Below are 13,986 nucleotides of genomic sequence, written 5' to 3' on the forward strand. Positions count from 1 at the left end.
ACGGCAGCCCCTTCGTCATGATATCGGCAAACTGCTGTGAAGATGGCACATGAAGAACCCGAATCTGACCGAGAGACACCTTCTCCCGAACGAAGTGGATGTCGATCTCGATGTGCTTCGTGCGGCGATGCTGGACCGGGTTACACGCCATGTAAACAGCACTGACGTTATCACAGAAAACAACGGTCGCGGACGAAAGGGGACGATGAAGCTCAAGAAGAAGCTGTCGGAGCCAACAACACTCGGCCACGGCATGCGCCACCGCTCTGTACTCCGCCTCGACACTGGAGCGAGACATGGTGGCCTGGCGTTTGGAGGACCAAGACACCAGGTTATCACCGAGATAGACGCAGTAGCCGGATGTGGAGCGGCGTGTGTCGGGGCAGCTGGCCCAATCCGCGTCGGAGTAGGCAGTGAGCGAGGTGGCCGGCGTGGAGTGGAGCTGCAGCCCGAGGTCGAGGGTGCCACGAACGTAGTGGAGGATCCGCTTGACGAGGTTGAGATGAGGCTCCCGAGGGGCGTGCATGTAGAGGCACGCCTGCTGAACGGCATGAGCAATGTCAGGACGAGTGAGCGTCAGGTACTGAAGGGCCCCGGCAAAGCTCCGGTACTCAGTAGCATCGGTGGCGAGTGGTCCCTCATCGGCAGAGAGCTTGCAACGGGTGTCGATGGGTGTCACACACGGGTTGCAGTCCATCATACCAGCGCGCTGAAGAAGGTCGATGGCGTACTGGCGCTGCGAGAGAAGCATCCCCGATGTAGAGCGGGAAACCGAGATCCCGAGGAAGTAGGACAAGTCCCCGAGATCGGTCATGGAGAACTCACGGTGGAGCTGGTCGGTGATGTGTTGAAGGAGCCCGGTGCTGGAGGCAGTAAGGATGATGTGGTCAACATAGAGGAGCAGGTAGGCCATCTCGGTGCCGCGCCGAAGCACAAAGAGAGATACGTCACTCTGGGATGCCACGAACCCAAGGCGATGAGCATGATGAGCGAACCGCTGGTACCATGCGCGAGGTGCCTGCTTAAGTCCATAGAGAGACTTGTGAAGCAGACAGACGTGGTGGGGACACGTAGGGTCGATGAAGCCGGGTGGCTGCTCACAATGGACCACCTCGTCAAGGTCACCATGAAGAAAGGCGTTCTTGACATCCAGCTGATGAACCGGCCAAGCGTGAGAGACAGCGATGCTGAGTACAACGCGGATCGTAGCCGGTTTGACAACGGGACTAAAAGTCTCGTCGTAGTCAATACCAGGCTGCTGGGAGAATCCACGGACGACCCACCTGGCCTTGTACCGAGCAAGGCCGCCATCAGCGCCAAACTTGTGCTTGAAGATCCACTTGCCTGAAACAATGTTAGTGCCAACCGGGCGAGGGACTAGAGACCAAGTGTGGTTCTGAATGATAGCACTGTACTCCTCGGACATGGCGGCACGCCAAAGAGGGTCCTGAAGGGCGGAGCGATAGGTTTTGGGAATGGGAGAGATGTGGGAGTGTTCGGCCGAGAGATTAAGTCTGTCAATCGGCTGGACGATGCCACGCTTGGCGCGTGTGAGCATGGTATGGGTGTTGGTGGCAGGAGCGGTGTTGCTGCGAGAGCGACGAGGGGGGAGGAGGTGGCGGTGGTGGTGGTGAAGGAGAGGGAGACCGGCCAGGAGACGCGGGTGGAGATGGCGCGGGCGAGGTGTGTGCGTCGCGGGTGGGTGTGGGTGGCGTGGAGGCAGTGCCATGCATAGCAGGCTGGGCCGATAAGGTCAGCGCCATGCTGGGCTGGCCTGCCAAGGGCGACATGATCGCGGGAGCCGGGTGCGTGGCGGCCAGGTCGAGTAGAAAATCGAGGTCATCCGGAGAGGAGGCCGCGCGATTTGTGGCGAAGGGAAAGGTGTGTTCGTCAAATATGACGTGGCGAGAGATGATGACACGACGGGTGGATAGGTCAAGACATCTATAGCCGCGATGCAAGGTGGGGTAGCCGAGGAACACGCACGCGGTGGACCGCGGAGCGAGTTTGTGCGTTGCCGTGGCGGATTGATTCGGGTACCACAAACACCCGAAGACACGAAGGTCGGAGAAGGAGGGCTTTTGTTGGTAGAGAAGAGTATATGGGATGCGGAAGTGCAGGGCTTGGCTGGGGCGGCGATTTAGTAAGAAGGTGGCGACAACGAGAGCCTCGGCCTAGTAGGGGGGAGGCATGTAAGCCTGGAAGAGAAGGGTGCGAGTGATATCGTTCAGTGTGCGAAGAGCACGCTCAGCCTTGCCGTTTTGAGGTGAAGTGTACGGGCAAGACATACGTAGATGGATGCCTTGGCGAGAAAGGAACTCGACAAATGTGGAGTTAACGAACTCAGTACCATTGTCGGTTTGGAAGGACACGACCGGGAGATTGAATTGTGTACGTGCATATGCTACAAAGTTAACGAGAATATCACATGTGTCGGATTTCCGACGTAGTGGGAAGGTCCACATAAAATGAGAAGAATCATCAACAATGACCAAGTAATATTTGAAGCCAGAGTTACTAGCAACAGGTGATGTCCACAAATCACAATGAAGCAATTGGAACGGAACGACACAAACTGTGGATGATCGAGAAAATGGTAAACGCACGTGCTTGCCAAGTTGGCATGCATGAAACACTTGAGTGCTTTTATTACATGGAATATCAAATTCTGAAGATAAATGTGACATAGAGTCACGACCTGGATGTCCTAAGCGACGATGCCATAGCTCCGATGTGGTGGTGGTGGCGACGAGTCCAAACGGCGAGGTGGTGGTGTTGGTGTTGGCGAAGAACTCGTAGAGTGGACCGGTGCTACTGCAGCGAATGATCTCGCGCCGAGTGTGAAGATCCTTTATAGAAAAGCCACACGGGTCATATTCAACAGAAACGGAATTATCAATGGTAAATTGACGAGTAGAAAGAAGATTTTTGATGATATCTGGAACAACTAAAACATTGTTAAGGTGGAAAGTGTGGCTAGGTGTGCGAAGAGTGACGTGGCCGGTGGCAGTGATGGGGAGGGGATCGCCATTGCCAACGGTGACACGAAGAGAAGGAGGAGAATGGGAGGGAGTGGAGAGTATACTCGGATCGGAGACCATGTGCGAGGTTGCGCCGGAGTCCATGACCCATGCGCCCGGTGTGGCAGGGCCGGCGGCTGAAGGGCCGGCAGTGGCGTTCAGGGTGGCGACGAGGGCGGAGCAGTCCCAGGCCGGGCCGGGGGTGTAGGGCACCGCGGGTGGGGGCGGGTTAGTGCCCCAAGCCTGGCCGTGCAGCGGCGCCAGTTGGGTCGTATAGGCGACTTGACCTGGGGGCACCCAGGTAGACTGACGAGGTGGCGGCGCGGAAGAGGTGGACCGCGGGGCCGGTCCGAGTAGACCAGCACCCCCGGCAGGAGGAACCGGCGCGGCGTAGGGACGCCAGGCGGGCTGCATTTGTTGGGTCTGGCCGGTGTACGGGTTGAAGCAGATCCACGGGCCGGGTGCCGCGGGGGGTTGGGTGGAGTTGGCTGCACCCCCGCCGGCGTTCTTCTTCTTCTTCGACCAGCGGCCGCCGTTGCCGCCCGAGTTGCCGCCTGAGTTGCCGTGGCCGCCCGGGTTGCCGCCGGTGGAGGACCTGGCGGTGTTGCCATAGAGGGCGACTTGAGACGACAGGGAGCTGCCGGGAGCGGCGTTGGCGAGCTGGTTCTCGCGCAGAAGGAGGATGGAGCGTGTCTGCAGGAAGGTGGGAGCCGGAACTTGCATCTTGACGAGGTTCGTGATGTCGGAGAAGCGTGGGTTCAGGCCCCGAAGGCAGGTGAGGACCAAGGTCTGGTCGGTCACGGGCTGCCCCACATCCGCCAGCGCGTCGGAGAGGGCCTTCAGGCGGTGGCAGTAGGCGGTGATGGTGAGGTCGCCCTGGACAAGGGCTCGGAACTGTGCCTCGAGGTAGACGGCCCGGGTGAGCTGATTATCGAGGAAGAGGTTCCGGATCAGGGTGTAGGCGTCATGCGCGGTCTGATCTTGGGCCATGATGGTGTCCAGGATGTCGTTGCTGATGGAGCCGTAGATCCACGAGCGGACGACGTAGTCCTGACGCTGCCACTCGGAGATGTGATCCATCAGCTCGTACTTGCCGAGGAGGACGGTGATGAGCATCCGCCACTTGACGAAGTTGGACTGCTGCAGATCGAGGACGACGGGAACATGCGTCTTGACGCTGGCCACGTGAACGGCCTGGGATGCCGGCGACGTGAGGGCGGGCGATGCGGCAGCGTTGGTGGAGGTGGTGAGGGTGCCGGACGTCTGCGCCCCGAGCATGGACGACGAGGAGGCGGAGGTGGACATGGCGGCGATCTGGGAGGGGAGGGGAAACCGCGGCAGCGCCTAGGGTTTAGGGCGGCGGCGGATGGGGTTGGAGCGGCGGAAGCTAGGGTTTTAGGAACGAAGGGCTGATACCATGTAAACGAAAATTGGTTTGAGGGAAGACGCCTCTCAAGGGGCGATCGGCTCATATATTTATAGCAAGATTACAAGTCTTGGAGACCAAGAAAGAACCTATACGCGTATATGTACAACCGTATGCAAATGGGAATACACGCTGTTAGCTATTCAAAGTTATACTTTAACAGTAACAAGTATTAGCTAGCTGAACAAGCAAGTTTATGTATAGTTATTATTTGTCCCATAGCGTGTACGTAAGGACCCCTTATTTACAAATCCACACCCTATCGGCGTTACTGCATCAGCCTTGATAGTGAAGAAGGAAAAATGAATAGCATTTCCAGGCATCAATATCAGCAATCAAATAAATAATTTATTGATTAATACCTGATGTTGGGAGTTTATTTGGTTTCCATTGTAGTCAACAAGTATGCCTGACAGGCTGACACTATCCAAGGGACATGGATTTTTAGAGTACTTGCATCCAGGCCCTGCTATCCTATCTCTCCAATATCGCTTTAAGATTCGTGCGACACAACTAACTTTCTATATAAAGTTTTCTCTTTTTTTGTTTCTCCCACATAGAACATATCTTGAAGTTCAAACCTATGCAGCGTGCCAAAGCTTTCTAACTAGAATCTAGGATAAATCTTTCAGAATTTTTTCTCCGACATAATCTATGTTCTTTCCCACCGCAGAAACCCTCCTCGTCTGCAACTTCTTGTGGTGAGAAGAGATATGACATTGATCATATCCAAATATGTTAAGAGTTGGGAGAGGAATTGAAGATGAGCAAGTAGCACTTGCCGACCCTGTATATGTCGGAACCTTTGAAAGAGGTGTTCCCTCTGACAAGCATCCCTTCCGAGTTTCAAGTTAGCTTTTGTTAAATTTACCTGCAGAATGAACTCAAAGGTCATCCAAATCATAAGATTTCTGTAAAACCATATCCCGTAGTTAAGGCAACGCACTCCCAACCAATTATGAAAATATTATTTTCTGTTCCACTGACGGCCAGATTGCTTCCTGTGAAGAGAGTAGTTTGATGATCAGGAAGGAACAGAAAAACAAGTCATGTCCTGTGTGATGGTTCCTGAAGCAAAATCCAAACGAGCGCTGCTTATTCTGAACCCAAACGATTATGATATGCTTTGCTGCCTACCGTGTAGCTACCAATGCACCTTTGCTACAGTTGCCAGCGAGAAGCAGGAGTTTCGAAGGTTGGCATCAGAGAGATCAGCACCTGAATTCACCATCAAATCAAACGCTCAAAGTATCACTGGTTGTTTTAGAGCTTGAGACTTGACGGTTGTCCTGGTTGGTACCTCCGAGGAGTCAGGAGATCAGAGCAACTAGTGTCTGTGTACTAGTGTAGTTGGAATCGCTGAGGAGATCAAGAACAGATGCAAAATCAGTACTGTACACATATGAGGTCGGCATGGAAGAAGCTGGTGCCGAGCAGCTGCGCGTCTTTTGAAGCTGGTCTGCCGCAGAATAGACTGGCGGCAAAAGAGCACAGATTCAGACTAAACAAAACACTCTCAACAATCAGGCCTTCTGTTGTATTTCCACACGCTAGAAAGTTCAGTCGGAGCACTCTGAATATAGTGTAGTTATTGGTTAGGAGAATTGATCACATCAACCGATAACTATCTCGAATAATCAATCAACGTACAGTAATCATTCACTATGGTAGTACACTATATATGGACCCGTTGATTAATCGGGGTTGGCCCGTGTCTGACGGCATTAGATTCGAAGAAGTCGGTCGTCGCCTGACGCCGAGTGAGACTACCGGTGAGGTCTCTCGTGCCAGCCTAGAGTATAATTTTTACTCCTTTCCTATCCACCGAAGTATATTTACTCCCACTCTCTGCGGTCGAGTAAAATCGGCTCCCTTCTCCCCGCCTCCTCTTCTCTCACCCCCCCCCCCCCCCCCCCCCCCCCCCCCCGCACCGCCGCCGTCACGGCCCCCACCCTTCCTCGCCTCTCCGATGGCCGGACTAGTTGGCCGTTGGTCCCTGCGCCGATCCACGCCGCCACACGCATGGGTCGTCCTCTGCGGGCACTTCATTGAGCCGTCGTCGCCACGTCCCTATGCCGGTTTGAGGACTTCCCCGTCCTTCCTCCGCCCCAGCCACCGACGAGGACCTACCTCGGGGTCTGACAGCGGCGATGGGTGACATGGGTGGCCAAAATCACGGATCGGGACACCCACACCCGGCACGGACACTAAAAAAATACGGCAGGCATATTATATGTACCCTCCTAACTGCCCAACGTTGCCAAAGGATGTGGGACATGCGAACAATGTGATGGCTATTTTAGTAGTGGTGAAGTGGGGAGAGGTGACATTTTCTTTAGAAGACACATGGCAGTTTCTTTCCGAGAAGGCAATTTTCATTTAAAAACTGTCGTCATTTGATCTCGTTTTACACCTACTAAAACTGTCGGCATAGATGGTTCGCTTGCCACCCTCTTACCCCGATGTTTGCCAGGTACAGTTACCGTATTATCATATGATGATTCTTGCCGACACCATCTCTGGAAGGTGGTACTATGTAGACATGCGGTACGAGATAATACAGTGTGAACGACGATGACCAAAGACCGGGCATAATGTATTGTACCTAGCTAGCTAGCTAGTGCATTATTTCAAAGTGGACCGAAGTCGACCGGGCAGCAGCAAGCTAGCAGAGAAGATCACCGATATAAAGTGAGGGCTCACTGGTGAAGGTGGATCAAACACTCCACCACACTCCAAACCTGTGCACACAATATTCTTGGTTTCGCTCTCGCCTCTGCCCTACAGCAGCTGTAGCTCTTGTTCCGGTCAGGAAAGGAAAAGCTAGCGCGTGGAAGAAGAGGAAGAAATCCCCAGGTTCGTACATGATTCACAGCGCACATGCATGTACATTTCATGAATTAATGAATATCTGCTAGTAGTATTGGTTATATTTACTATTGAAGTTTCTCCTTCATCCTATATATGCATGCCTACATAGATAATACTGAAAACTAACTCGACCAACATATATACGTACAGAGATACCCGGCCATGAAAGTTACCACACTCGGACAGTTACTTCTCTTGATACTGGTGACTTTCAGTGCACAATATGTGGTCGTCATCGGCAGCTCATCCTCCGTACATGGTAACGAGACAGATCGGTTATCACTGCTTGGATTCAAGGACGCAATCAGCCTCGACCCGCAGCAAGCCTTGATGTCCTGGAATGATAGCACCCACTTTTGCGATTGGGAAGGTGTCGTGTGCAGGGTGAAGGCTCCACCCCGTGTCACTTCCCTAAACCTTACAGGTCGAGGGTTGGTAGGACATATCTCTCCTTCACTTGGGAACCTAACCTTCTTGCAATCTCTGGCCTTGACAGAGAACACACTCGCCGGAGAGATCCCATCATCCCTTGGTCACATGCATCGCCTCGAAACCTTGCACTTGAACAGAAACACGCTGCAAGGAAGGATACCGAGTTTTGCAAACTGCTCAAAGCTCAAGGAGTTGGATGTTTCGGTTAACAATCTAGTTGGCCAATTTCCCGGTGATTTGCCTCCTCGTCTTCACATGCTGCAAGTTTCCTTTAATAACCTCACTGGCATCATCCCAGCTTCTCTGGGTAATATCACAACACTAGTCTTTATTAGTTGCGCGCATAATCGAATCAAGGGAAATATCCCAAGTGAGTTTGCAGGTTTGTCAGGCTTGCAATACCTGTATGCGGGTGCAAATCAGCTAACAGGTAGGTTTCCACAAGCCATCTTGAATGTTTCTACTCTCATCGGCCTTGGCTTAACTCTCAATGGTCTAAGTGGGGAGCTGCCACCAAATCTTTGTACCTCTCTCGCCAATCTCCGTATACTTACATTAGGTGGCAACTTATTTCTAGGACACATTCCTAGTTCATTCACTAATGCTTCCAATCTAAGTGTCATTGATTTATCAACGAACAACTTCACCGGATTGGTGCCCACCACGATGAGCAAACTTACCAAACTCTCAATGTTGAATCTTGAAAATAATCAGCTCCAAGCACATAGTCGAGAAGACTGGGAGTTTTTGGACAGCTTAGGCAACTGCACAGAGCTACAAATATTGTCCATGAGTGTCAATTTTCTATCAGGGCATGTACCAAGTTCATTAGCTAACCTTTCCAATAAACTCCAGACTCTGTACTTGGGAGAAAATCAACTATCGGGAAATTTCCCTTCCGGCATAGCCAACCTTCACAATCTAGTTGCTGTGTCAGTGGGGGGGAATCACTTCACAGGTATCGTTCCAGAGTGGATTGGGACTCTCAAAAATTTGCAACAAGTAGATTTAGCAGCAAACTTCTTTACGGGGGTCATTCCATCATCCTTGTCAAACTTGTCTCAACTGGGACAGCTCTATGTAGCCTCAAACCAATTCATTGGCCACATACCGAAAAGCTTTGGTAACTTTCCAAGGCTTCAATATTTGAACACTGCTAGCAACAACCTTCATGGTAGGGTTCCAAAGGAGATATTCAGAATCCCGTCAATAATTGCAATTGATTTATCTTTCAACAACCTGGATGGACAACTTCCTACCGACATTGGCAATGCTAAACAACTCGTACATTTGGTACTTTCATCCAATAAGCTATCTGGAGATGTTCCAAACACTCTGGGTGACTGTGGAAGTTTAGAATACATTGAGTTAGACTCGAATATTTTCAGCGGAAGCATTCCCGCTTCATTAGGCAGCATAAGAGGCCTCAAAGTTTTGAATATTTCTGCCAATAACTTAACTGGTTCAATACCAACATCTCTTGGCAACCTACAAGTTCTTGAGAAACTAGATTTGTCATTCAACCACCTCAATGGTGAGGTTCCAACAAAAGGGATATTCAAGAATGCAACTGCCGTGCAAATTGATGGAAATCAGGGGCTTTGTGGTGGGGTACCGGAGTTACACATACTAGCATGTTTTGTTATGCCTCCAAATTCAATTAGGAACAAGAAATCTTTGGTGCTAAAAGTGGTTATCCCAATAGCGAGTATGGTGTCAATTGTTATTGTCATATTTTGCTTCTTTCTCTGGGGAGGAAAACACAAGAGAAAATCTAAATCTCTGCCATCATTTTCTACAAAATTTCCCATGGTTTCTTTCAATGATCTAGCCAGAGCAACACAGGGATTCTCAGTATCCAACTTAATAGGCAGTGGGAGATATAGTTCTGTTTACCAAGGAAAACTAGTTGAAGATGAAAATGAGGTTGCCGTGAAAGTCTTCAACCTAGAGACAAGAGGAGCACAAAAGAGCTTCATCTCAGAATGTAACGCGTTGAGAAATGTGCGGCACCGTAATTTGGTCCCTATAATAACTGTGTGCTCAAGCATTGATTCCAGTGGTAATGATTTCAAGGCCCTAGTGTATGAGCTCATGCCGCGAGGGGATTTGCATAAACTACTATACTCAACTCCAGACTATGAAGGCTCTTCGGATTTGAACCTTATTACGATTGGTCAAAGGATAAGCATTGTGGTGGATGTAGCGGATGCACTGGAGTACCTACACCATAACAACCAAGAAGCACTGATTCACTGTGATCTGAAGCCTAGCAACATTCTTTTGAATGACAATATGACAGCTCATGTTGGAGACTTTGGCTTGTCAAGATTCAAAGTTGGTTCCACAACGTCATCTCACGGTAACTCAAACTCTTCTTCAATTGCAGTGATGGGAACAATTGGATACACTGCTCCGGGTAATGGTCTTCTCTTTATCTTGTGCTTCTACATTTTGCGGCATCTATGTTAAGCAGTGAAGATGAAACTGGCGACATGTTTAAGGATGGACTCAGCATTGTGAAGCTTACGGAGGCCAAGTTTCCCTGACAGGGTATTTGAGATTGTCGACCCCCAGCTGCTAAAAGAGTTGGATGAAACTCCAATAGCCTTCAAGGAAAAACACTCACATTGTCTGTTATCTGTGCTAAATGTTGGCCTTTGCTGCACTAAGACATCCCCGGGCGAACGCATCAACATGCAGGAGGTGGCTGCTAAGCTACATGGAATCAAGGATGCATATCTCAGAAGCAGTGCCGTTGTTTCGGTAGTATTAGCTACCTGAATAAGTTGTTTACTTGTACAATTGACGTTTATCACATAGAATGTATGTAAGGGCCCAGATTTACAATCCAAACATTCTGCGTGTCTTTGAGTCAGCCCAGCTAGTGCACATTGAAAAACTGAGATGAATGGCATTTCCATGTATCAATATTACCAGACCAACATGTTTTTTATTTACTACTAGTAACTTTTGCCCTTCCCAAACACACCTGGCATGCTGACACCACCCATTGATTTCCTAGCAACCACTTCACACTCTTGTGTTCAAGAACTCTCTGCACCCCTGGGGGGGATAAGGAAGTTGAAGAAAAAAATTGGCGTACTATTCAAGAACTAAATCAGCCTCCGAACTCTTTAGTCTCTTCATTCTTCTTCACCCTTGTACATTTATTTGCAGAAAAGAGTCTCCTTTGTGGCATTTCCGGTAGTCGTATTTACCCTGGTGCACAACAGTTGCAAAATCGCTAAGAACCATGTCATCATACAGAAATGCAGATGGAGAAAGAGATTAAGAGAATGGATGGCAAGTTCCTGCATATCGACATTTTTTTTTCTTCTCACCCGTCAGCAATTTTGCAAAGGTAGTCCCTCTGATCGTCTCGTAGTGGAACATCCGTGAAATCTGGAGAGGAGAGAAAAATGGGGAAACCATGACTTGGTGATGCCACAGTACAGCAAGATAATTTCAGTACGACATTGATCACATGGTGATAATCCAAACATGTTAAGAATTTTTTTTTTTTTGAGAATAAATATGTTAAGATTCCAGACAGAACTTGGAGATAAACACTTAGCACTTGCCTGCCCCGTATATGTTGGAACCTTTGAAAGAAGTGTTCCCTGTCACAAGTGCCCCTTCCAAGTTGGCATTTGTCAAATTTACCTGCAGAATGAACCAGATTGCTGTGAAACCATAGTCCGATGCTCTGACGATCAGATGCGGTGACCACTCGACCGAGTACACGATTTCAAGCAAAATTCAGAACAGCTATGTTACTGCTTATTCTGAACCCAAACAATCATGATATGCTTTGCTGTCTACTGTCTATAGCTGCTACTGGTGTACCTTTGTAACATTTGCCAGCGAGAAGTCGGCGTTTCTAAGATCAGCATCAGAGAGATCAGCACCTGAATTCACCATCAAATAGCCAAATATAATAATATCACCCATTTTGTCACAACTGAACACTTGACAGACAACAACTAGTGTCTGTCTGCTGGCTGGAACCACCGAGGAGATGAAGAACAGATGCGAATCAGTAGGCTACCTGTGAGGTCTGCATCGAAGAAGCTGGCGCCGAGCAGGTTTGCGCCTTTGAAGTTGGTCTGCCGCAGAATGGACTGCAGCAGAAGCAAAAATTCAGAAAATCAGCAAAACATTCTGGACATTCCGATGCTCTGCTCTATTTCTACACGGTAGAAATTTCAGTCAGAGGTCAGAGCCTACTATGTACTCCGTATTTGATAATTACTGCAAGAACAAATTTGAGGCATGATAACATCATAGTGTAGGAATCGATGGGAAGAGATGGAGTAGGTACGGTCTTGAAGTCCTGCTTGATGAGCGTCTGGCCGCTGAAGTCCTTGCCGGTGAGGTCCTGCCCCCGCGTCACCTGCTGCCCGTATGGCCCGCCTCCCTGCATCCACCCACACGCCATTAACGCCGCCTCAATCGCCTCGCCACCACACTCGGTCGACAGGTGCAAATACAGTAGAACTAACCCTGAAAGCGAGGGCCGGGTCGGCGAGGAGCAGCGAGGCGGCGACCAGCGCGGCGGCGCCGGCGTTGGCGAGGTGGAAGTGCAGCGAGGAGGGGGCGCGCCCCGGTGTCGGCTGCGCCGTCGTCGCCGGCTGGGAAGGGGCGAGCTTCAGAGCGCCGAGGATGGACATGGCCATGGCGAGCTAGCTTCCTGGCTGGCTGTTGTCGCGGTCTCTCTTTTTTGGGCTGCGCCGACGAGTTTATCCGTCTTATCTTCATCTCGTTGCCACCATGTTTGCTTGGCCAATCAAACGATTGTTGCCACGATGGCCATTTTTCCTCGTATTCTTTCTTTCCAAATGTCGATGGATGACTCCACTCATTACTGAACCTCAGAAGCATTTTTTAATTCAAAAAAAATGTTCTTTTAGCACATACGTATTGAATAATAATAGGGCAACGATAGGCGCCGGTGCGCCGGCCAAAAGTTCGGCCGGTCACTCGGTAGCCGTACGATCTGCGCGCCTGTAACCGTCCGATTCTCTCCCAAACTCGTCTCCTTCCTCGCGCTGGACGCGCGCCCCCTGTGACCCGCGAGTTGCATGATTCCTCGCCTGGTGATGGACACGATGGCCATGTTCGTTGAGCTCCGCTCGAGGGATGCCGCCGTGGCTGCTAGGGCACGCCATGGCCATGGGAGTCGAGCTCCGGGAGGGGTGCTGCCATGGCCATCGGCATCGAGCTCCGCGAGGGGTCCTGCCATGGCGGCCGTCAAGCTCCGCGCGGGGCTGTCGCCATGGCCATGGGCGGGCACCGCCACACTAGATGCAGTTTCGCTCATGGCCGGTTCCAACTTTTGATGATGCCCGTTGCAGCTTTTTGGCAAAAAAACTTGTCATCATTGCCGGCGGTTGTATCTCGCCATTGTATCGTCGTCGGTGAAAAAAGAATGGATGTAGTAAAAATTGTTGTTGGGTGTACCAAAAATCTATTACGGTTGCAACAAAAATGTCATCGCCGCCGTCGTCGGGTCGCAACTCAGCCTGAACATATGTAGCAAAAAATGAAAACGGTTGTAGCAAAAAGCGACATCGATTGTAGCAAAAACGCGAGGTCGATTGTGCATTGCAGCAAAACGTGACACCGGTGGCAGCAATATGCGATGCCGTTTGTAGCAAATTCCGACGCCGGTTGAAGCATGTAGCAAAAATAACGACATTGATTGTTTTCTCATAGGAGCGTCGCCCCATCCTCGCCATCCTGAGGTCATGCTCGCCGTCTCATGGTCGGTCGTAGCCTCCCCGGGCACGGGTTGCGGCCTCCTTCCAAGACCTTGCCTCATCTTGAACCATGGCTTATTTGAGAGAGAAGGAGAGAGATGTTTTGGGGAGAAGATGTGTGGAGGAGGAGGACTGGCAGCAGTCGGGTAGTCCACCTGGCTCGGCGAAGCACACGGCTGGCAGCGGCTGCCAGTAGGCAGCAGCGTGGGGAAAAGGAAGAAGAAATATGGCCACAGGAAAGGATGTGTCTGGAGGTAGAGGATGAAGGCAGCAGTTAGGAGAAAGATAAGGAAGGAGGGGTGGTCCACGTGGGGCCCAGCAATCAACAGGAGTCTCGCGCGGGGCGTGTCTTGGGCGGGCACGGGGCGCCAGCGTGGCTTGCGACCGGCCGAAGGTTCGTCCGGTGCCCCGGCCTGAAACATTTCCCATAATAATAACGCGATTTTTTTGGTTGGTTTTCGCTCATAGTAGGTGG

At 50.7% G+C, this 13,986-nt stretch overlaps 1 protein-coding gene and 1 pseudogene across 1 annotated transcript; one reads left to right on the forward strand and one right to left on the reverse strand.

Annotated features, from left to right (window-relative positions):
* Positions 1-7,467: 7,467 nt before the first annotated feature.
* Positions 7,468-10,715, forward strand: LOC123060060 (receptor kinase-like protein Xa21; annotated as a pseudogene).
* On the reverse strand, positions 10,644-12,562 carry LOC123060059 (thylakoid lumenal 15 kDa protein 1, chloroplastic). Its single transcript, XM_044482626.1, has 7 exons — positions 12,255-12,562; positions 12,074-12,169; positions 11,801-11,873; positions 11,599-11,660; positions 11,334-11,415; positions 11,094-11,154; positions 10,644-10,971 (listed from the first exon to the last, which is right to left on the reverse strand). Exons 1-7 carry the CDS (start codon positions 12,426-12,428, stop codon positions 10,920-10,922), a joined length of 600 nt encoding a protein of 199 aa, XP_044338561.1. The 5' UTR covers positions 12,429-12,562; the 3' UTR covers positions 10,644-10,919.
* Positions 12,563-13,986: the final 1,424 nt, after the last annotated feature.

This window comes from Triticum aestivum, chromosome 3A, assembly GCF_018294505.1.
Source record: "Triticum aestivum cultivar Chinese Spring chromosome 3A, IWGSC CS RefSeq v2.1, whole genome shotgun sequence".
Taxonomy (NCBI): Eukaryota; Viridiplantae; Streptophyta; class Magnoliopsida; order Poales; family Poaceae; genus Triticum; species Triticum aestivum.

Bases quoted from the DNA above. Each gene is read 5' to 3' on its own strand.
- LOC123060059 (XM_044482626.1), bottom strand. From the start codon at position 12,428: ATGGCCATGTCCATCCTCGGCGCTCTGAAGCTCGCCCCTTCCCAGCCG. The intron at 11,416-11,598 runs GTACACCAGTAG...TTCATTCTGCAG, and splicing joins CGCTGGCAAATGTTACAAAG to GTAAATTTGACAAATGCCAA. The intron at 10,972-11,093 runs GTGAGAAGAAAA...GTTGTGCACCAG, and splicing joins CTTTGCAAAATTGCTGACGG to GGTAAATACGACTACCGGAA.